The sequence below is a fragment of the Artemia sp. Qi Xiang Cuo genome, chromosome 5 (assembly GCF_049724085.1).
Source record: "Artemia sp. Qi Xiang Cuo chromosome 5, ASM4972408v1, whole genome shotgun sequence".
Lineage (NCBI taxonomy): Eukaryota > Metazoa > Arthropoda > Branchiopoda > Anostraca > Artemiidae > Artemia > Artemia sp. Qi Xiang Cuo.
This window is the reverse complement of record NC_142798.1, coordinates 73,171,029-73,196,101: the sequence shown is the minus strand read 5'-3', so window position 1 is coordinate 73,196,101 and position 25,073 is coordinate 73,171,029. Positions and strand designations below refer to the sequence as shown.

The 25,073-nt window shown below is 33.8% G+C and overlaps 1 protein-coding gene across 6 annotated transcripts in view; it reads right to left on the bottom strand.

Annotated features, from left to right (window-relative positions):
- The window catches only part of parvin (beta-parvin), a 110,247-nt gene that overhangs the window by 26,858 nt on the left and 58,316 nt on the right, over window positions 1–25,073 (bottom strand). For 3 of the 6 annotated variants that reach the window (XM_089089927.1, XM_089089930.1, XM_089089928.1), the window contains exons 2-3: window positions 10,655–10,784; window positions 4,121–4,210 (exon numbers count right to left, since the gene is read on the bottom strand). In XM_089089927.1, the coding sequence (XP_088946053.1) occupies window positions 4,121–4,210; window positions 10,655–10,763 (199 nt within the window). In that variant the 5' untranslated portion in view covers window positions 10,764–10,784. Of the gene's footprint in view, window positions 1–4,120; window positions 4,211–10,654; window positions 10,785–14,303; window positions 14,458–25,073 lie in introns of those variants that run through there. The other 3 variants (XM_089089926.1, XM_089089931.1, XM_089089929.1) reach the window with 2 other exon arrangements.

The following is a 25,073-nucleotide window of genomic DNA, read 5'->3' as shown; positions in this document are numbered from 1 at the left end:
AACCTAAGAATTTATTGACGCGCATTTGTTTTAAGCAATAAGATTATCTGTTCAAATGTTTTGAAAGGCAATCGGCGAAACTTGCACTTTTACTATATCTGTTGCAAAAAAAATGCTTTCAGTGAAGTACTAGTAAAACTTCAGTGTGAAAAGTGGGATTTGAGGGGGTCATCGCACCTCATAAATAGGTTCTTTGCAAGTTTCAATGTTACTCTTCGCTTTCATCTGAATGAAACTTGTTTTTATTATTCTGAGGAACATTTTTTTTTTTTGCTCAGGATCTAAAATATTTGATTGTCATTGGATTTTTACAGCTAAATTTGAAGATAAAACCAACTTTTGTGCAACGGTTCTGTAAAGTTTTTTTTTGCCTGAAAAAACAGAAATCCAACAATGAATGAAACTCATTTCATTCAGAAACTCAAGTTTCTGAATGAAACTTGTTTTTATTATTCTGATGAACAATTTTTTTTTGCTCAGGAACTAAAATATATGACTGTCATTGGATTTTTACCGCTAAATTTGAAGATGAAACCAACTTTTGTGCAACGGTTTTGTAAAGTTTTTTTTTGCCTGAAAAAACAGAAATCCAACAATGAATGAAACTCATTGAATGAAACTCATTTCATTCAGAACTTCAAGTTTCTGAATGAAACTTGTTTTTATTATTCTGATGAACATTTTTTTTTTTTGCTCAGGAATTAAAATATATCATTGTCATTGGAGTTTTACAGCTAAATTTTAAGATAAAACCAACTTTTGTGCAACGGTTCTGTAAAGTTTTTTTTTTTGCCTGAAAAAACAGAAATCCAACAATGAATGAAACTCATTGAATGAAACTCATTTCATTCAGAAACTCAAGTTTCTGAATGAAACTTGTTTTTATTATTCTGATGAACAATTTTTTTTTTGCTCAGGAACTAAAATATATGACTGTCATTAGATTTTTACAGCTAAATTTGAAGATGAAACCAACTTTTGTGCAACGGTTTTGTAAAGTTTTTTTTTTGCCTGAAAAAACAGAAATCCAACAATGAATGAAACTCATTGAATAAACTCATTTCATTCAGAACTTCAAGTTTCTGAATGAAACTTGTTTTTATTATTCTGATGAACATTTTTTTTTTTTTGCTCAGGAACTAAAATATATGACTGTCATTGGATTTTTACAGCTAAATTTGAAGATTAAACCAACTTTTTTGTAACGGTTTTGTAAAGTTTATTTTTTGCCTGAAAAAACAGAAATCCAACAATGAATGAAACTCATTGAAGCTGAACATTTTTTTTTTTTTGCTCAGGAACTAAAATATATCATTGTCATTGGATTTTTACAGCTAAATGTGAAGCTAAAACCAACTTTTGTGCAACGGTTCTGTAAAGTTTTTTTTTTGCCTGAAAAAACAGAAATCCAACAATGAATGAAACTCATTGAATGAAACTCATTTCATTAAGAAACTCAAGTTTCTGAATGAAACTTGTTTTTATTATTCTGATGAACAATTTTTTTTTTGCTCAGTAACTAAAATATATGACTGTCATTAGATTTTTACAGCTAAATTTGAAGATGAAACCAACTTTTGTGCAACGGTTTTGTAAAGTTTTTTTTTGCCTGAAAAAACAGAAATCCAACAATGAATGAAACTCATTGAATGAAACTCATTTCATTCAGAACTTCAAGTTTCTTAATGAAACTTGTTTTTATTATTCTGATGAACATTTTTTTTTTTTTTTGCTCAGGAACTAAAATATATGAATTTCATTGGATTTTTACAGCTAAATTTGAAGATAAAACCAAATTTTGTGCAACGGTTTTGTGAAGTTTTTTTTTTGCCTGAAAAAACAGAAAACCAACAAAAAAAAGTTTCAGAAAATCCATACGCAATCTTAACATTCATAATCAATAGAAAAAGAACAATTTTTCCCTACTCATTTATTTTTTTAAAAGACAGAGTTTGAAAATAAAAGTTAGTTTTTTTTAATAAATGAGAGATCAGAATTAATTACCGCGATCATCAATGAAAGATTGTATTACCCATCAGACCAACAACAGATCCAGTACAAAAAAAAAGAAATGCAAAAGCCAAAAATTAACTCAATACCCTTCTAATATTCATTCAGAACTTCAAGTTTCTGAATGAAACTTGTTTTTATTATTCTGATGAACATTTTTTTTTTTTTTTGATCAGGAACTAAAATATATTACTTTCATTTGATTTTTACAGCTAAATTTGAATATAAAACAAAATTTTGTGCAACGGTTTTGTGAATTTTTTTTTTTGCCTGAAAAAAAAGAAAACCAAAAAAAAAAAGTTTCAGAAAATCCATACGCAATCTTAACATTCATAATCAATAGAAAAAGAACAATTTTTCCCTACTCATTTATTTTTTTAAAAGACAGAGTTTGAAAATAAAAGTTAGTTTTTTTTAATAAATGAGAGATCAGAATTAATTACCGCTATCATCAATGAAAGATTGTATTACCCATCAGACCAACAACAGATCCAGTACAAAAAAAAAGAAATACAAAAGCCAAAAATTAACTCAATACCCTTCTAATATTCAAATAAATATGAAGATAAAGCAAATTACTTCAAACGATGATGAAACCTAACTTAAAACAAACAGTATTATTGTTATAAGACAACAGCCCAGGGATGAGTTCTAACCAGGAATAGTTACCAAAGATCGCTTCCTCCGGGTTAATAACCGAGTATTGACACGTTATATACATATTGCTTGTCCATGGAGGTAGACGAAGGAGGAATATGCAACATTTGTTATATGCCAAATCAGGGCCGTAGCCAAGATTTTTTTTTTCGGGCGAGTGTTTTTTTTTTTGGGGGGGGGTACACAAAACTTTAAAAAACGTATCAAAATATGTTAATGTGCATTTTTGTCATGTTTTTACGAGTCGGACATTTTCAAAATTCTCCAAAAAGGACTAAGAGATGAGAAATGTGGGGAAAATATCATGTTTAATAATCAATCTAAACCGTTGACGATCAAACTTTCTTTTATCATAGCAGTTCCGCTATACGCGAAATTTTCTGTTTTTGTTTCGAAATTTTCTGTTTTCGCCATTAAAAAAACCGTCATCGTCACATCTCTTGTACTAATAGTTAATTGGAAGGCTAATATAACTAATATAGTTCTTAAGCTGCACAGTAGCTTTACCCAAACAAACAAAAATGTTGTTTTACTACTGAATAAATCAGATTCAAATATAATCGGAGATCAATGTGCGATTGCTCCTTTTGCAGCAGAGTAAAACTTTCTTCTAAGCTGCGAACGAAGGTTTCAAATATTACTAGCAGGGATAGGTCCTAACTTTCAATAATAAAAGTATGTAAAAAGCACAATAATAAATAACAATAAAACAATAACAATAATAAACTTTCAAAAATAAAAGTATGGGAAAACACAGCATTTTGGTCAAGAAAACCAAGTTCCAGACTCAAGAAACACGCAGAGAAACTCGGTTTTTGGAAACTAATAAATTTTTTTAAGCTGAATTCAAATATGCAGTGAGAAATTGTCTACAAGTAGGCTAGTAGTTTCACAGAAAGTTTTTAAGTTAACTTTTTTTGGCAAAATTTAGGCGTTTTGGATCTTATGATAAATGCGTTTTAAGTTCTTAGGAACGTCTATCTTAAGTGGGCACAAAAAAGGGCTTCGGCATGTTCATCACTTAAAGTCTCAAGAAACACATAGGGGGTTAAGTTTTTAGCTAAAAAAAAACACAGAGAGAAACACAATTTTTGGCTCAGCGGGTTTTTTTGCTTTTACTACAAGTTTATAAGCCAAATTCGAATATTCGGTCAGAATGGTCACCCATTGTTTCACGCAATATTTTAAACTTTTTTTTTTTTTTTTTTTGGCGAAATTTAGATTTTTTTATCTTTTAATAAATATATCTTAATGTTTTATAAATTAAATCTCAGAGGGCCTCATTAGATGGCCATCACATGGAACATCAGATGGCCATCATATGGAACATTAGATGGCCATAAGATGGAACATTAGATGGCCTCAACATGTTCATCGCCCAAAGTCTAGGTTTTTTGTGTTATTTTTTTTTACACATAGCAGGATATAAACAATTTTGGGTAGTTAAACTTACCAAGATTGTACTCCTCAGGTGGGCAAATTGGAACAACAGGGGCACCAGGGGTGTCAATTGCATGTTTTCCTTCTTCTTCTACTTCTTGAACTAGAAAAAAAATAATATACTTAAAAAAAAGTTTCACAAGTACACTTCTTGAAGTAATAGGAAGCCATCAATTTTCAAGATTATTCAGAAAGTAAATAAGCTTCAAATTTTCTAGTAGTATTCCTAGTAAAAAAAAATAAAGGAATACGCTAATATTTAATTTTAACTTAAAGGAAAAATCACCAATATTTTTGAGTCAATTCCAACTTTCAAGCTTAAGTGACAAATTTTGTGTCTTTCAGTAGCTACAAGAAAACCATCATCTGGAACAAACAAACGCCACTATCTTGACCCTCCAAATAGGCGATTCGAAAAGCCTTTCCAGCTCTTTTCGAAACTTTTCTCTTTTTATTGTGTTTGCTTACCTATAAAGGAAAGAACAAACTACAACTGAAAATCAATCAACAGTTGGTAAGGCATTTCTGCACCATCTGCATTTTGTTGCTTTGAATCTCTCACTTCCTCAAGCTGTGTTCTCATATACAAAATTAGAGTAAACTACCACTACTACTAACAACTCACTGTAGCATCAAGCCGCCTGAGGCCAACAGAGCTACGCACGTTCCTCCTCCATCCCAATCTATTCGAAATCTCCCTCTTTACACTCCCCCAAGAAGTTCCAATTTCTCTAAACTCTTTCCATACAACATCCTCCCATCCCATTCGGGGCCGACACATTTTTCATTTGGCCCTAGACAGTTACCCTACAAGGACAATCTTGGGCAATCTATCATCCTTCATCTGCAGAACGTGTCCTAGCCATCTCAAACTTTATCTCATTATATGCCTTGAAAGTAGGATTGACCCACATTTTTGTACAGCTTACTGTTTGAGATAGCCAGTCAATTTCTCTGGAAAACATCTAGCAAATCCTCCTTTTTTTGGACCGCCCACGCTTCTAGACGATACCTGATCACTGTCATTACTGTAGCTTCCAATATTCTATTCTTGATGCGCAGACGTATCCTACCCTATATTTCCTTCTTGGGGAAAACCCACGAGAACCTTAAAAAAGATTTTCCAATGAAAATACCAAAAGAATGTAGTTTCGAAATATAGGGGCAAGACGAGAGATGGAAGGGATGTGAGGGCAGGGTTGCCAATTCTACTGGGCTTATTTCTACTTTTCGGTAGGGCTTATTTTGACTCAGCTAACTGCAAAAATAAACTAATAAACAGTTCAAAAATTCATCTTTACGGAAATCCAGAACCTACACTAGCAATCCTACTATGAAAATTGAAGAGCATAGCAGATTCCAACCGGATAATGTGTCGGTTATTAGAAGGCCTATTTGCCATGAATTTTGTATTCTGATTAAGATAATGAACATATTTCAGGTAATATCCCAGATGTCAAAAAAAGAAATTCCCAGACAATTTTTGGCCAGACTTGAGGAATTGACTTCCTTACTCTAATCAGAGCCCTTAATTTTCCATGATTAATTAACTTGCAGGCCTATAGTAAATACATCTACTGAACAGAACTTCTAAGGTGCCTAAGCGTTACACAGGAAAGGCAATGGGAGGCCAAGAAATCAAATGGGTAGGAACAAGTCTCCTGGACTTAGATTATGCTGATGATTTAAACATCCTAGATGAAAGTTTGAGCAAAATGAAGGGACTTTTAGAGGTTTTGTGAGGTCAGGGTGCTAGAATAGGTTTGAAAATCAATGTTAAGAAGACAAAGTCACTAAGGCTAGGAATAAGTGAAGATGAAAAGGTGACGTTGGATAAAGAAAAGATTGATCAAGTGGACAGCTTCACTTACCTTGGTAGTACTATTAGTAATGATGGTGGGAGCAGTGAAGACGTCAAAAGTAGAACAGCCAAGGCTCTGGGTGTTTTTTCACAATTAAAATTTTTTTGGAAGAATAGGAAGATGTGTACAAGCCAAGATTAGAGTGTTAGTAGCTACAGTGATGACGATAGTCAAATATGGCTCTGAAGCATGGGCGCTCCGAAAAGCGGATGAAGATGTGCTACATGTTTTCCAGAGAAATTGCTTACAGATTGTTCTGGGTACCCAGCTGACTGACCATATTTCAAACAATAGGCTGTACAAAAAATGTGGTTCAATACCGCTCTCTAGGGCTATAATAAAAGAAAGGTTGAGGTGGATAGTACACGTTGTACGGATGAAGGATGACAGACTGCCGAAGATTGTCCTTTTTGGACAACCGTCAAGGGCTAAACGAAAATCAGGTCGTCCTCGTCTGGGGTGGGAGGACATCATAAAGAAAGACTATAAGGAAATGGGAACTTCCTGGTTGGGTGTAAAAAGGGAGGCTTTGAATAGATTGTGATGGAGGAGGAGCGTGCGTAGCTGTGTTGGCCTCAGGCGGCTTGGTGCTGCGGTGAGTTGTTAGTAGTAGTAGTAAGCGTTACCAGTTTTTGACAGAATACTGAGAACTGATGAGCTCTCATTCTACCCCAAAGATAGACACATGCATCAAGGATTAACAATTTTATAGCATTTCTTCACTAAACATCAGATCTCTTAGCCTGTCTCTACCCATTATTGACCTAAGATAGGTTCTAACCCAGCTCAGATTTAAGAATAAACTGACTGAATTGCAACAGTTTTCGCACTTTTTGCACTTCTAAATATGACATTCCTTTCAGAAAATATGATACTCCTTTCAGATTTGACATTGCATTAAAAAGATTTTTTTAAGTTTGTTTAACAAGGGGTTAAAACAATGGCACTTTCGTTTAAAAGAAGATTATGCTGATACTGGCTTCTTTTTAATCCTTTGCAACACTAGTTATAGTTGTATAGCTCCAACTAACCCCACCCCCATATGACACCCCCTAAATCATAGGGATTCAAAGTAATAAGCATAACAAATTGTTGGGACAGAACCTAATTAAACAAGTTAGTGAGGTTGTTTAATACTAAAGTGTAAATATGTGTTATCAAAAAAAATTAAGTTATAAATTTAATTATTAGTAAAATATTGTACTGGCATGTTAGCAAATTGAGAGGGAGTAGTCAATGCGGACTTGACCCAGTTAAAGACAGGAATGGGGCCGCAATTAGCGATAAGAAAAAAACTAAAGAGAGATGGGCCGAACATTTTGAGAATTTACTTAACCAAGATAGAGTCGAAGGAAGAGATATAGAGGAAAATGAAAAAGTTTGTGATACATTGGATGTGAAGGAAGATTTGTTTTGTGAGGAGGAATTAGCAACAGTACTAAAGGACTAAAAAATAATAAGGCTCCAGGTGTTGATAGGGTGGTAAATGAGTTTCTTAAATACGGTGGCTCTGAGGTTAGAAATAAGTTACTGAAGATTATGAATATGATTTTTGAAAAAAAGGAAGTACCTAATGATTTTAGGAAAACCTTAATTAAGCCACTTTATAAGAAAGGTGATAAAAGTGAGTGTGGTAATTATCGAGGGATTAGTCTAGTCTCTGTAGGTAGTAAATTACTTAGTAATATGACACTTTTTAGACTGAGAGATGCCGTAGACAAAGCTTTAAGAGAAGAACAGTGTGGTTTTAGAAAAGGTAGAGGATGTGTCGACCAAGTTTTCACTCTTAGGTTAATAATTGAGACGTGCCTGAGTTTCAAACACCTTTGGTCCTCAGTTTTATAGATTATGAGCAAGCGTTCGATTCTGTTGATAGAAGAGCTTTAGTAAAGGTTTTATCCTTGTATGGTATACCATGCATTAAAGTGATTAGTGCCATGTACGAGAATAACACTGCTGCGGTTAAGGTAGGAAATGAGGTTAGCAGCTGGTTTTCTATTAAATCAGGAGTTAAGCAGGGTTGTGTTCTATCCCCCTTTATATGGATTATTTTGATGGACTTTGTTTTAAGGAGCACAGGAAAGGCAATAAGAGACAACGGAATCATATGGGGAGGAAAAAGTCTCTTGGGCTTAGATTATGCTGATGATTTAAGCATCCTAGATGAAAGTGTGAGCAAAATGAATGAAGTTTTAGAGGTTTTGCGAGTTCAGGTTGCAAAAATAGTTAGGAATTTAATGTTAAGAGGAGTAAGTCACTATAGCTAGGAATAAGTGAAGATGAAAAGGTGAAGTTGGGTAATGAAAAGATTGATCAGGTGGACAGCTTCACTTACCTTGGTAGTATTATTAGTAAAGATGGTGGGAGCAGTGAAGATGTCAAAAGTAGAATAGCCAAGGCTCAGGGTGTTTTTTCACAGTTAAAAAAAGTTTGGAAGAATAGGAAGATAAGTCTGCTAATCAAGATTAGAACATTAGAAGCTACAGTGATGACAGTGGTCAAATATGGCTCTGAAGCATAGGCGCTCCGAAAAGCGGATGAAGATTTGCTAGATGTTTTCCAGATAAATTGCTTAAGGATTGTTCTGGGTACCCGGCAGACTGACCGTATTTCAAACAATATGCTATACCAAAAATGTGGTTCAATACCACTCTCTAGAGCTATAATGAAAGCAAGGTTGAGATGGCCAGGGTAAGTTGTGCGGATGAAGGATGACAGGTAGCGGAAGATTATCCTTTTCGGCCAACCGTCTAGGGCTAAACAGAAAACAGATCATCCTCGTCTGGGGAAGACGTCATAAAGAAAGATTTAAAAGAAATGGGAACTTCATGGGCGGATGTAAAAAGGGAGGCTTTGAATATATTGGGATGGAGGAGGAGCGTGCGTAGCTGTGTTGGCCTCAGGCGGCTTGGTGCAGCGGTGAGTTGTTGGTAGTAGTAGTATAAATTTAATTGTTTTTTATTTTCATTTTTCTATTAAACTGACTCATGGTTTCTTGCCTGAAACAAACTGGAATTTTGTTGTTTCTGTAAAAGTGTTGGCTTTCACTTTTGAGATACTTCTTGACAAGTTGTGTTCCAATTATCATAGATGGATAGATGGAAACCTTCAAGAAGAGATATATGGGGCAAATTGGAAACTGGAGGGTGCTACCTCATCCTTTCCCTTCTTACAAGGCTCCAGGGATTCTATGAAGACAGGTTGCTTAAACGGAAAGAAGTCTAGAAGAAAAAGAATACCAAGTTATGGTTAGGTTCTCCTTCTCCCACACTGTAATCCTTACTTTCCAGGACTTGAGCGGGATTTAAAGTCAAACTTCAAGTTGTCTGAAAATTGATACAGCTTAAAAAGTTTGGAATACTACTTTACAGGGCTACAGCAAGATAATTATTAGGATGGCTAGGATACGTTCTGCGGATGAATGATGACAGATTACTAGAGATCGTCCTTGCTAGGCAATCATCTAGGGTCAAATGTAAATCAATGGGAGGAAGTAAAAAAGATTTAAGGGAAATTGGAACTTCCTGGGAGGGTGTAAAGAGAGAGGCACTAAATGGATTGGGATGAAAAACATGCGTAGCTCCTGGCCTCAGGCGGCTTGGTGCTCCAGTGAGTTGTTAGTAGTGGTATCAGTAGCTTAGACCTATCTCAAAGAAGTCTTTCAAGCCTAACAAGTAAAGAAGTGGTAGAAGTGGGAGCATGATACAACCTTCTTAGGTCCTATTTAGGGCTTTAAGTTTATTCCTGATGGTTTCAACCCTATAGTATAAGAGCTTTCCAAGATAATGACTAGCCATTCATTCAATGAGAGAAGACGTTTCGATAGGATGTTGAAAATATTCTCCAGGACCTAATTTGGAATGTACAAGGTAGATCCATTCCTGAAAGTTAACTAACTTAGGGCAACTTGAATGCAACTGTTCAAGAAGCTTCTTCACCTTACTATTACCCAGGCTTCCTGAGTATCAGCTAGTATCAGCTACCTGATACTTGTATGATATAGCCCCAACCACTCAAGTTGTTCATCCATTGACACATTGCAGAACCGGTTTTTGTCGTTAGTTTCTTTCAGCTTAGCGTGAAACAAGATAAAGAGAAGTGACAGAATAGATGGAAAATATATAATTTGGGTTATATATTTGTATATTGGGGGAGGGTGAAGTATCTAGACATTGTGAAGTTGGAAAACAGTTTTTACTTCATAATATGCAGAATAATTATACCTAACACATCAGGCATATAGACCTGCTCTACTTTACTCCCTCCCCCCTCCCCAATCTACATACATATAACCCAAATTAGTTTCTAAAGTATTATATGTTTATCATACTTAGGTACATTTTATTAGGATTGAGCGTCAGAGAAACGGATTCTACTTAGATGAAGAATATTAGGCCAGGGCTATATCAAACAAGTACCGTTTACCTCATACATTAGATATTAATTTGTCCCTGGATCTAAACTCATGAAATATATATCAGAAGGAGCACATGCAAGTTAGTTTTAGTATGCAACAAGAAACGTTCACTATGAAGAAAGAGGAATTAGTATTGGATTTTCTTTAAGTTTCAATTCAGTTCTTGGAGTTTGATTATAGTTAAAGTTAGAGTCACTATAAAAGAAGACGAATTAGTATTAGATTTTATTAAAGTTTAATGCTTGGATTTTTAATTTGTGACAAGTACCTTCTTTAATTTTCTTCTTTCTTCCTAGTGTGCTGAATTTGTCCCAAATTGATTCCTCTTCACGCCTTGGTGTTGGGGGTTTTGGTGATTTTGGACGAGCGAGTGACATTCTTGAATAATTATTCTACAACTGAAATTAATAACATATTTTGAACTGTCAAAAGCCGTATTGATTAACACTACTTTTTAGATTTTTGTTTAAACTTAAGCATTGAAGCTGTTTTAGCTTTAATTTTTGCAAATCTCGAATTTTTCAGTTTTAGGATAAACGCACCTGATTAGCTCTCAAACTGTCACTTTTAGGAACCCTTTCACCTAATTCTAAACTAAAATGTGCCATGAAATATTTTCAATATGTAAACACATGAACATATAACTGTCAAAAAGGCTACATTGATTTATTTTTGAAATGTTTACATTAAAGTTATTTTTTCATATTTAATACTTGCAAGCAGATATGAAAAAGTTCCAAAGCTGCAATTAACACAATTCGACAGAATTTCAAAAGCTGCCGACACTTTAGCAGCACAACTTGTGTTTTGACAGCTTTTCTTTGACCAAAAAGCATTTTCATATGTAAAAACAGTATTTTCAGACAAAATCTGCCAATAGATTTGAAAACTGCTAAGTAGCATTGCTACTATGCTACCCCACTTTTTGCACGGCGACTTGCAAGTTGTAATCTATTTTAGCTTTAAGGTTAAAAAACTTGATTGACTCCTAAGCTACAGATAAATGTAGAAGCCAATTTAAAGGTTAAAATACTTGATTGACTCCTAAGCTACAGATAAATGTAGAAGCAAACTTAAAGCTTAAAAAACTTGATTGACTCCTAAGCTACAGATAAATGTAGAAGCTAATTTAGTGGTTAAAAAACTTGATTGCCTCCTGAGCTACAGATAAATGTAGAAGCCAATTTAAAGGTTAAAAAACTTGGTATACTCCTAAGCTATAGATAAATGTAGAAGCCAATTTAAAGGTTAAAGAACTTGATTGACTCCTAAGCTACAGATAAATGTAGAAGCCAATTTAAAGGTTAAAAAACATGATTGACTCCTAATCTACAGATAAATGTAGAAGCCAATTTAAAGGTTAAACAACTTGATTGACTCCTAAGCTACAGATAAATGCAGAAGCCAATTTAAAGGTTAAAAAACTTTATGGACTCCTAAGCTACAGATAAATGTAGAAACCAATTTAAAGGTTAGAAAACTTGATTGACTCCTAGGCTACAGATAAATGCAGAAGCCAATTTAAAGGTTAAAAAACTTGATTGACTCCTAAGCTAAAGATAAATGTAGAAGCCAATTTAAAGGTTAAAAAAACTCAATTGACTCCTAAGCTACAGATAAAAGTAGAAGACAATTTAAAGGTTAAAAAACTTCATTGACTCCTGAGCTACAGATAAATGTAGAAGTCAATTTAAAGGTTAAAAAACTTGATTGACTCCTAAGCTACAGATAAATGTAGAACCCAATTTAAAGGTTAAAACTTGATTGACTCCGAAGCTACAGATAAACGTAGAAGCTAGTTTAAAGGTTAAAAAACTTCATTGACTTCTAAGCTACAGATAAATGTAGAAGCCAATTTAAAGGTTAAAAACTTTATTGACTCCTAAGCTACAGATAAATGTAGAAGCCAATTTAAAGGTTAAAAAAACTTGATTGATTCCTAAGCTACAGCTGAATGTAGGAGCCAATTTTTAGGTTAAAAAAAAAACTTCATTGACTGCTAAGCTACAGATAAATGTAGAAGCCAATTTAAAGGTTAAAAAACTTGTGGCTCCTAAGCTACAGATAAATGTAGAAGCTTTAGAAGTCAATTTATCTTATCTTAACTAAATGTACTTTGAAATCTTTTCCAATCATAAATACACAAAAAAATATCTTGAAATCTTTCCTCATCATTAGTGCAACACCTTCACAATAAAATCAACAATGTACCTTCTTTATCAACTCTACCAGCTGGTTACTTACTCTATGACGTTGATAAATTCTGCTTGTGAATAAGACCTTTATTAATAGAATACAAATAGAGAAAAGCAACTTTTTAGAAAGGGGACTACAAAAATTAGCAAAACAGTTTCAAACTCGATCATTTGATAGTTATTATAATATCTTCATTGCCAGAAATTTTAAGCAGACTAACATATAAAAGAAGATAATTCACAATAAGAATAGATAAAAATACATTTTCCCTCAAACATTTATTGTCCTTGTTAAGCTCCCCTTGTCCTCAAAAGTTCAAATTTAAAATCGAATTTATCTCCCATCCAATACTCCCTGAAACATTTGGCTGGATCCATTAAACCATTAACTTATGTCTTTAGCTGCACCTGAAATACCGCATACATGCCCATTTGACAACATGGGTGGACTTAGTGCTTTGATTTAGTTAACTATCTCCTTCAACATTCCCTGAAATTATCCACTTCATACTCTGAACCACAGTTTATATAATTATCCAGTATGATCTTTCCCTATCTCACCCATTATAAAAACCCGGACCAAGGTGCGAGTACTCCAGAGAACGTTTTTGCAGATAGAAACATAGGCGGCATCAGATCTTTTCATGGGTAGACAAGTCAGACTGTGATCTAATCGGAAACAAATGGAAACCCGCTATTACGAATAATGCACTTTGTTGGAAACAATCGGAAACAGACTAACCCGCTAATGCAGAAAGAAGTGGGAGGAGCTTTTTGTTCGTACCGAGAATGAAGACCAGAAATGATCTGCGATAAGCTTACTGGATAATTATATGAACTGTGCTCTGAACTGTTCCTGAAATACTACAGATACACACACATACCCTTCGACAGCATGAATGCACACAATGTCTTTGAATCTAGTTCAACAGCTCCCTCAACATTCCCTGAAAGCTAACTTAGCAACCTTAGCTGATCTTGAGATACTGCAGATATGTCATTTTGAGAGCTTTGGTGCAGATAGCTTCTTTTGATTTAGTTCAACATAACCTGAAAGTCTAAACTTAATACCCATAGTCATTCCTGAAATATTGCAGATATACTCTTTTGACAACCTGGATGCAATTAAGAGTCTTTTTTATTGAATTCAACACTCCCCTCAATGTGTCCAAAAATTTTCAATTGAATGCCCTTAGCTGCTTGAAAAATATTGCGGATACGCCCTTTTGACAAGATGGATGCGAATAATGCCTTTGGATATTTTTCAACAGCCCCTCAGCATTCCCTGAAAGTTTCAACTTAGTACCCTTAGTAATTCCTGAGATATTACAGATATACCATTTTGATGACTTTGATGCAGACAGTCGATTTAGTTCAATGCCCTTCTTAACATTCCCTGAAAGTATCAACCTAATTCTTTTAGCTGTTCCTGAGATATTGCAGATAAACCTTTTGGACAAATAGGATGCATATAGTGTCTTTCGGTTAAGCTCAACACCCCCCTCAACATTCCGTGAAAGTTTCAATTTAATGCCTTTTGCTGTTCCTGAGATATTACAGATACACCCTTTTGATATTATGGGGCACATAACGTCTTTTGAATTACTCCAACTTGCATTGAATGTCTCTACATAATACCCTTAACTCCTGAAATATTGCAGACAACCCTTTTTGACAATATGGATGCACCTAGTAACTGTTGATTGAGTTCAAAGTACCCACCAACATATACTGAAAGTTTCCATTTAATACAATTAGCTGTTCCTGATATATTGTAGATACGCCTTTTTGACCACTTGATTGTATACGGGATCGTTTGATTTATTTCAGCATCTCCCTCAACATTCAATTAAAGTCTGAACTTAGTTCTGTTAGTTGTTCCCTGAGATATTGTAGGCACCCATTTCACAACCTGGATAAAGATAATGTCTTTTGATTTAGTTCAAAATACTCTCCTGCATTCCTTGATAGCTCAAAAATATTACCCTTAATTGTTTCAGAGATATTGTAGAAGCACTATTTTGACACCCTAGATGCAAATAGTGTCGTTTGATTTAGTTTAATATCCCCCTCAACATGCCCTGAAAGTTTCCACTTAAAACCCTTTGCCATTCCTGAAACATTGCAAATACGGCCTTTTGACGACCTGTATGTCTTTTGATTTAGTTCAAAATTTTCTTCAACATACCTTGAAAGTTCCACTTTAATACCCTCAGCCTATGCAGACTCCTGGGATAAAACATACCCCCTTTTCCAATAATTAATTAAAAAAAAACTTTCCGAAATATAAGTTTTTCAAAGAAAAGTAAAGGCCATTTTAAACTTAACCTCAGGAGATACAAATACCTGTTAAAATTCAAACTCAAAACGACCATAAATTAATATTAAAGAATAAATGAAACCCAAAACGAACAGAAATTAAACGAGCAATCATAGCAAAAAAAATACAAGTAATAATATAAATGAATAAATAGATCTTAAAGCAAGTAATGCTTAGATTGAATATGAAAATCTAGCTTAAAACGAAAACAAATATTTTGCTATTAAAGTATAAATTAAACTTAAAACGAACAGAAATTAAATAAAAAATCAATGCAAAAAAAAAATACAATATATATTAATGTAAATGAATAAATAAATCTTAAAACGAGTGAAACTTAAATTGAATATGCAAATCAAGTTTGATTCGAATAAAAATAACTAAAAACAAGGGTTTGAGCATTGTCTCACTGCAGAAGCCTAAAACCTACTGCGTCATTGGTACTTTACTGAAAACAATTCTTTGAAATATTTTCAATTTTGTAACTTTAAGAAATCAAAAATTAATTAAGATTTTAGGGAATAAATATCAGCATATGTATATTAAATTGACAATGCATATTTTTTTTCAGCAAACTCATTTGAATTTTTTTTCAGTAAAGTACAAATTATATTCTGGTTTTTAGAAAGCATAATTTACGCTCGTTTTGAGTTTGACCTTAATATTTATTTTAGTTTTTGTTCGTTTTGGGCTTCATTTACTGAATTGGGGTAGTTGTATGTTTGGTATATTATATGATCGTCCGGACACCAGGTGTTGAAAATGTGAACCATACCACGACGGAATGGGACTGCTGCGAGAATTAGCCTACCCTCCACCCCCTAAATTGACCATGCAGATTCAAAAATACCAATGGCACTTGCTTGCGAGTGGTGAAACACTCCGAAACTTGACATTTTATTATATTTTCGTGTTTCATGCAAGAAAATACATGCTCCACAAAGTTTGAGGTGCAGTTTTCCGCTCAAATAGAAATGCCTAGAAGCCATAGAATGTTTTCATAACAAACTAACATGATTAGTTAAAAAAAAGGCACAGTAAAAAAAAAATGGCAAAACTTTATGAGTCTTGAACAGTCTTGGAAAGTATAAACAAAATCAAATTGAATATTATATATATAATGATATTAATTGTTGAAAGATCAATCAGTTAAAGTTTTTTTTTCACTGTAATTTCTATTTTAATTTTCAATGCTCTAAGAACCTGAAAATAATAAATTTGTAATATACGAGTAATTTGTTTTCAGTGAAGCACCAATGACGCAGAAGGCTTTAGTTTTTTACAGTTAATGAAGGGGGCAGTATCCAAATTTTGCTTTTAGTGAAACTATATTTATCTTGACCAATCTTGAATAAAACTAATACATTAAACTGAATATTTGATGCATAATGATATTAATTGCTAAAAGCTCGTCAGTTAAAGATTTTACTGTAATTTTAGTGTTTATTTTCAATATTAAGTACAAAAGAAAGCATTTGTAATATAATTCGTTTTCAGTAAAGTGCCAATGGCGCTGTAGGTTTTAGGCTTCTGCAGTGAGACAATACCCAAACTCTTGTTTGTAGTTATTTTTATTCGATTCAAACTTGATTTGCATATTCAATTTAAGTTTCACTCGTTTTAAGATTTATTTATTCATTTACATTAATATATATTGTATGTTTGTTCGCATTGATTTTTATTTAATTTCTGTTCGTTTTAAGTTTCATTTATACTTTAATAGCAAAATATTTGTTTTCGTTTTAAGCTAGATTTTCATATTCAATCTAAGCATTACTCGCTTTAAGATCTATTTATTCATTTATATTATCACTTGTTGTATGTTATTTGCTATGATTGTTTATTTAATTTTTGTTCGTTTTGGGTTTCATTTATTCTTTAATAGTAATTTCTGGTCGTTTTAAGTTTTTAATTTAAAAAGATATTTTTATATCCTGAGGTTAAGTTTAAAATGGCCTTTACTTTTCTATGAAAAACCTATTTTTAAGAATTTTTTTAAATTAATTTTTGTTCGTTTTTGATTGTAAAAAGTTTCAAGTTTTTTTTGGCATGGGAGGGGGGTGCATACTGTCCGATTATTCTTGACTTTAAAAAACGGATCTAGAACTTTCAATTTAAATCGAATGAGGCTTTTATCAAAGTCTATACGATTACCTCTTTGATAAAAACCTTATATATGAACAATAGACAGCTTGCCTAACTTGTGGACAGCGATTGACAACAATGAATAGATTGAAAAAATAGCTCCAATAAGGGGGTTTAGACCATTTCACTTGGTGACACAAAGGAATCACAGCTGTTTGGAATTGACCTTAATAGGAATTTGTGTGCCAAAGCAATTTTGCATCTATCACAGAGTATGTATTTTAACCTTATAATTGGATAATTATAATAGATTTCCTATGTGTTCTTCCCATACAAAACTCTTCCCATAAGTTATAAACCTCCCTTAATAAGTTATGCCCCAGGGCATAACTTACAACGCCTACCCCTGGGCCCGGGTGGGCTGCGTCGACACCGGAGTTTTTTGTTATCAGAACTTTGAACTATTTTAACAAAATGTCTATCTCAAAATTTATATCTGATGCATTTAGGGCGTGGAGGAGGGAGAGGGGCTAGTTGCCCTTCAATCTCTTTTGACTCTTAAAAAGTGAACAAGAACTTTCAATTTCCAATTAAACAAGCCCTCTCTAACGTTTATACAAGCATTCTTCCATAAGAAATAATATGAAGGATTCGGAGTATCCTTAAATTACAACCCTTGCCCTGAGGGCTTTGGGGGAGTTGTAATCCTCAAAGACCTAATTTCCAGAACTTAAAACTACGTTTAATAAAATGGCTGTCTTAAAATTTTGATTGGATCTGTTTGGGGAAAAGGTGGGCGTGAGAGGGGGGTTAGTTGCCCTCAAATCCCTTTCGACTATTACAAAGGGCACTAGCCCTCGGAATTTCCAATCGAATGAGCCTTTTTTGAAGTTTCTACGACACCGCCTTCTTTAAAAACCTTATATGCCCCCTCGCATAACTTAAAACCCTTGCCCTGAGGGTTATGGGGGATTGTCCTCCTCAAAAAAATATTTTCTATCAGGAAATCAACTACGCTGAACAAAATGGCTATCTCAAAATTTTGATGGGATGTGTTTGGGGGAAGGCGGGGCGTGGGGGGGGGCTAGCTGCCCTCAAATCACTTTCTACTATTAAAAAGGACACTAGCCCTTTGAATTTCCAATTGAATGTGTCTTTTTTTAAGTTTCTACGACATCTCCTTCTATAAAAACCCTAGAGACCCCCAGGTACTCGCTTAAAACTCGAACCGAGGAGTTTGGGGGAGTGTCCTCCTCAAAAACATATATTCTCTCTGGGAATCAGCTACTCCGAACTAAAAGGCTATCTCAAAAGTTTGTTTGGATGTGTTTGGGGAAATGATGGTATGCCCCCAGGGCATATCTTAAAACCCTTGCCCTGAAGGTTCTGGGGGAATGTCCTCCTCAAAAACACATTTTCTATCTGGAAATCAGTTACACTGAACAAAATAGATATCTCAAAAGTTTGATTGGATGTGTTTGGGGAAATGAGGGGCCTAGGTGGGGCTAGCTGCCCTCCAATCACTTTCGACTATTAAAAAGGGCATTAGCCCTTTAATTTCCAATCGAATGAGCCTGTTTTGAAGTTTCTATGACAACGCCTTTTATAAAAATTCCCCCAGGGCATAACTTAAAACCTTTGCCCTGAGGGTTGTGGGGGAGTGTCCTCCTCAAAAATATATTTTCAATCTGGAAATCAACTCTGCTGAACAAAAATGGCTATCTAAAAATTTTGACTAGATGTGTCTAGGGGAATGATGGGCAGGGAGGGGGGGGGGGGCTAGTTGCCCTCCAATCACTTTTGACTATTAAAAAGGGCACTATCCCTTTGAATTTCCAATCGAATGAACATTTTTTGAAGTTTCTACAACAATGCCCTCTATAAAACCTTATATGCCCCCAGGTTATATCTTAAAACCCTTGCCAAGAAGAATGTGGGGGAGTTTACAACTCAAAAACATATTTTATATCTGTCAATCAAATATAAGGACCAAAATAGCTTCCTCAAAAGACTGTTTGTTTGGGGTTGGGGACATAAAGAACATGGGGGGGGGGCTAGTGGCACACCAAGAACTTTCGACTATTCAAAAGGGCACTAGCCAGTTAATTTCCAATCGAATGAGACTGTTTTGAAGTTTCTATGACAACGCCTTCTATAAAAACCTTATATGCCCCCAGGGCATATCTTAAAACCCTTGCCCTGAGGGCTGTGGGGGAGTATCCTCCTCAAAAATATATTTTCTATCTGGAAGTCAACTACGTTGAACAAAATAGCTATCTCAAAATTTTGATTGGATGCGTTTCGGAGATTGCTGGGCATGGGGGGGGCTAGTTGCCCTCCAATCACTTTGGACTATTGAAAAGGGCAATAGCCCTTTAATTTCCAATCGAATGAGCCTGTTTTGAAGTTTATACGACAACGCCTTCTATAAAACCTTATATGCCCCCAGGGCATAACTTAAAAACCTTGCCCTGAGGGTTGTGGGGGGGGGAATCCTCCTTAAAAATATATTTTCTATTTGGAAATCAACTTTGCTGAACAAAATAGCTATCTCAAAATTTTGATTGGATGTGTTTGGGGAAATGATGGGCGTGGGGGGGGGGGGAGGGGGGATAGTTACACTCCAATCAATTTCGACTATTAAAAAGGACACTGGCTCTTTAATTTCCAATTGAATGAGCCTGTTTTGAAGTTTCTACGGCAACGCCTTCTATAAAAACCTTATATGCCCCCAGGGCAAAACTTAAAACCCTCGCCCTGAGGGTTGTGGGGGGGGGTATCCTCCTCAAAAATATATTTTATACCTGGAAATCAACTATGCTGAACAAAATGGCTATCTCAAAATTTTGATTGGATGTGTTTGGGGAAATTATGGGCGTGGGGGGGGGAGGGGGGCTAGTTACAATCCAATCACTTTCGAATAATAAAAAAGGCACTAGCTCTTTAATTTCCAATTGAATGAGCCTGTTTTGAAGTTTCTACGACAACGCCTTCTATAAAAACCTTATATGCCCCCAGGGCATAACTTAAAACCCTTGCCCTGAGTGTTGTGGGGGGGGGGGGTATCCTCCTCAAAAATATATTTTCTATATGGATCCACCCTTGGGGCAAGCAGTCCCCTTCTTATAGCCTTTTTTTACCCCTGAATGCTCGCAGGACCTTCCAATTTATTATGACAATTTTCATGATTCTAAGTCACCAAAGTCTTAGTGTACAAAATGCCATTAGTCAACCATTTACCTAGGTTTTTCCCATTAGATTTGTATCTGTTGAAATTTATCCACGGCAGCAAATCTGGCAGCAAAACCATGTAAGAAATCAGAACATATTTGGAGCCACAAAAAGGGCCTGTGGCCCCTCCACTACCCCCCCCCCTCCCCCATCTGCTTAACTACCAGCTTAATAAGAGAAAAGTGGGTATTTTACACATTATTTGCACAAAAAATTTCACCAGCAATTTTCATAAGAACTTTCTTTTAGCTTGTGAAAATGTAATTGTTTCCAGCTATTTTTATTCGGACAGTTGAGACCAGCCATTAAATTGGTTGATCCAGGATGTTGGGAGGGTTGGGGTCTACCAATAATTTCAAAGATTTGTTTTCCTTCATTTGCAAATTTGTGGGCTAGAATTTATAATGCTAATACCAATTTTACAAACAAAAGTGAAAATTGTCCCAAACAAGGGGTGTTGAGCCTCTTTAGAGCTGTCATTGAGAAACAGTAATATTTTGGAAGCAGGTCAGAGTAAAAGTGTAACCTAGTGCCTTTTGATTAGCCTTGAAAAATGTTCTATAACCTGGATACAGTCTTAGAAGGTGTATGAGGCTAATATCTTCACCCTAATGTTACTTGTGATGCTTCAAAGAAGCTTTAAAGACATATCTTCAATCTTAGAAAAAGTCAAGCTTGGCTTCTCTTGGACTGTAGACAATTTCAAAGCAGATCACAAGATTTAAGCGATTAAAGACCAAATTTTGATTTGGTTCAAAGTTCACTTATTTTCCAAACCTTAAAAGCATGGAAGGGGCAGGTGTATAAAACTATCCATAAAGCTGCCTAAGATTCTTGTTGGGATCGTAGATCTTTTCCTGATAATTTGAATTGCCTTGTACAAATTTGCTTCAAGTTCATGTATATTCACTACCCTTGGAGGAGGAGATGTAAATTTAATAAAGCCTTGTGAGGGCTGAGATCCATTTCTAGAAACAGAATTCACTTGATTAAATAGCTTTTAAAATCTGCAAGAGGCAGCTAAACTACAATTTACTTTGATCAGTAATCCATGTAAAGTTAAGATAATAATGGAAATTGTGTCTTGCTCTGTATCAAACACTATAAATAAAAAAAAAATTTACTTCCCTATATAAAAAGGAAATCTAAAAAATTGGTACAGTACCAATTTCACAGTACCAGAAAATGTTGCTGCAATTAAGAATGATTTATAAATTTCTCTAAGAAATTAAAAATTTTTAAACTTTATATAAATTTATTGAAAATCATGTAAACTATGATAGCAAAGATTGACATATAGAAAAACTTTCAGTCTAAGAACACCTTTTCAAGCCAACAAATATTTAGATACATAAAAAGTATCTTCACATTAAATAATTTAATATGCAACATATTTACTACACTCAATAAAATTAAATTAGCAAGGCTTTGGTTTAATATTTCAAGTATCAGAAAAATCTACTGAAGTAATGTAAAAATCACTGTGGAAACAGCAACTTTCTTATTGAAATTTAAATTTTTTTACAACATTATTTTACGACTTTACATTTTTTACAACTCCATCAGTTCCAATCCAAGAACATCTTTCCAAGATAACAAATAGTGTTTAACAAATTCTTAGAGTATGCCTTCAAACCATATATGGATTAAAAATTACTTTTCTAATGAAAATGGGGAAGTTTTTAACCTTAGTGAAAAGGAAGCTCAGAATTTATTCTAAATATCATGCAATGCTAATCTGAAAAGAGCATGAAACCACACCACTAATTCACTTTGGTTGAACTGTCAAATACAAGTTTAATGTCAAATGAAATGTTTAATGTAACAAGCTTTGTAAAGCTTACTGCATTTGGCATTAATAAAAAACCATAAAGTGAAAAAAAAATTCTAATGCCTTTTGCCACCATTCATACGTGAAGCTGTGTTCTCAGCTTTGGTGTAATTACATAACAAAACAGATTGGGTGTCAAATCTGGTTAAAGAACAAAATTGGCATCATTACCTCCTAACCTGAAATTTTATGTGATGACAAACAAATCATCCTTTGCACCATAGAAGAAATATGCAGAAACAAAGTTTACTTATTTCCTATGATTTTAAATAACTATAATTGTTAGTTTATTAATTACTTGCCATGTTCTTATATAATTATTCTGAAATTGTTGTGTATAAAATAAAAAAACAAATAAGTGGATTTTCATTAAAGAATAAATTTTTTCTATAGCCTAAATAAGTTTGTTTTCTTTTCATAACATGGGTTACAAAACATTATAAAACCTTGTACTGGATTCAAGATGGAGTTTGACCTCCCTCTTCCCTAATTAGCTGACAGCCAAAGGTTACAGAAAACTTCAAAAAAAATATTATGGTCCCAATATTACACTTCTGGTAAACATGCAGTTTTCAATATAATTTAGCTAGGATGAAAGTGAACATATCACTTGATGCCTTTTTATGCTCTTTTATAATTCAATAATTGCTTTTGAACAAAATCCAAAAAATTATGAACTGCCATCAACAGATACTAACAAACAACTGAGAAGTTGAAAGAAAACAATTCATTCACTCATAAACAAAACAAACCAGTAATTAAATAAGTTGGAGAACTATGACATCTGATTCATGGGCACCCATATGGGGGGGCAGGGGGGGGGCTCTTGCCCCCCCTGGCTGAATGATGCTGCCTTATTTTTATATTTTTGTTCTGAGATTTTTATTATATAGAATTAAAAGTAGCAATTAGACGAAGTTTGCCCCCCCCCTGGAATTCAGCTTATGGGCGCCCATGATCTGATTTCTTATTTTAATTATTGCATTTCTTGCAGACAACCTTTGAGATATAAGGTCTTAGCTAGTCTGTTCAATGCAGTAGCCCTCCCCCATATATTGTACATTGCCCCATTTTGGAAAATATTTACAAAATCTGAAAAGTCAAAAATCCGTTTGCTGTTTTTCTGTTTTGTAAAATATTTACTATGTCTACCACCTTGGCACAGAAATTCATCTATAGTGAAAATATACAAAATTGCAGACCCAGAAATAGCTATCTCTCGAGTTATTGGAAAAAACATAATAGAAAAGTAGCTGGTCATGAGCTAGGCCCACTTCTAGTGCAATAACTTCATCTGTTGTTGATTTTTTTTGTTTATATATATATATAATTATATATGAATAAGTTGAGGTTGTATGTGTGAATTTGCTTTTGCTTTGTTTGATTTTGTTCCTATTTTATCCTTGATTCATTTATAATTGACGTTCTTTTATAATCTTATTGGTTTTGTTGATATTTGTCTTGTACTATTGTTTTCTTTTCTTTTTTTTCCTTTTATTTTTCTCATTCCTTTTCAAGTTTTTGCAGATGGCTTTCAGTTAATAAATAAAAATAAATAAATTGGCTTCTCTTTTTTTCTTCTTTTTTGAGAAAACCCCTTAGATCTCAAAGGTTGCCTCCAAGAAATTCAATAACTAAAAGAAGAAATCAGATGTCATAGTTCTCCAACTTATTTAATTGCTGGTTTGTTTTGTTTTTTGAGTGAATTAATTGCTTTCTTTAAACTTCTCAGTTGTTTGCTAGTATCCATTGATGGCAGTTCATATTTTTTTGGATTTTATGCAATTCGCGGATATTGGCAAATGACTCGCTTTTATGGTTGCTAGGTATTTGGTTTTAATTCTTGTAATTTTTGGCTTTTATTGAATTTTATTCAACTTTTAATTATTTGGTTTTTTGGTTTCTTTTCACATTGACTGTCCGCATTTGTTTTTGTTGGTTTTTTTTCTTCAGCACTTTTCTTGAATACATTATTTCGTTTTGTACTGAAGAAGATATTATTAAAGCAAGTCAAATTTCTAACAATGATTTTGACTAAGCTTCAAACTTTTGGTTTTATTTTTTATTGTTGTAATCCCTTGTTGAAATATATACAAATATTTTTGCAATTACCCATTTTTTGCTCTTTCTGCAATTTAATGTCTTTTCATACTGCATCTGTTCAAAGATATTTGATTATTAGAGCTAGTCTGATTTCCAATAATGATATGTACTAAGCTTCAAATTTTTGGTTTTCTTTTTTTAAGGCTTTTGAATTGTTGTAATCCCTTGTCAAAATAGAGAATCATCATTTGTAATAATTGCAAATTTTCATTTTTGGGCCTTCCTTCTGACATTATGAAACTGGTTGCATTCACAAAGGTTTTCTTTTTTAAGGTTTTTGAATTGTTGTAATCCCTTGTTAAAACATACACAAATATTTTTGCAATTACCACGTTTTTGCTCTTTCAACAATTTAATGTCTGTTCATACTAAATCTTTTTAATGATATTTTATTATTGAAGCTAGTCCAATTTCTAACAACAACATGAACTAGAATTGAAACTTTTGGTTTTCATTTTCAAGGTTTTTGAATTGTTGTAATTCCTTGTCAAAATAGAGAATAATCATTTGTAATAGTAACAAATTTTTGGTTTTTGGGCCTTCACTGACATTATATAACTGGTTATGTTCAAACCTGTAAGCTTAAGCACATAGCAAGTTGATTTTATAAAACAAACAAAAAAATATAATTTTTAAATTGTCAGGATTATATTCTAGTTTGAATTAAATACAGTAAAATTATTGCTCAGGGACTGTAAACATTTTTGCAGTTTACATAATAACTTTTGTGATTCTGAAGTGAACTAAAAAAAAATTCTACTTTTTTTCATGTCTTAAAAAGACATTGCTTATACTTATAAGAACAGAAAATTGGTAATGATATTTTTCTAATGGCAATTTCTACTAAGCTTCATACTTTTGGTTTTCTTTTTTAATATTTTTGAATTCTTTTAATCCCTTGTTAAAACATAAACAAATATTT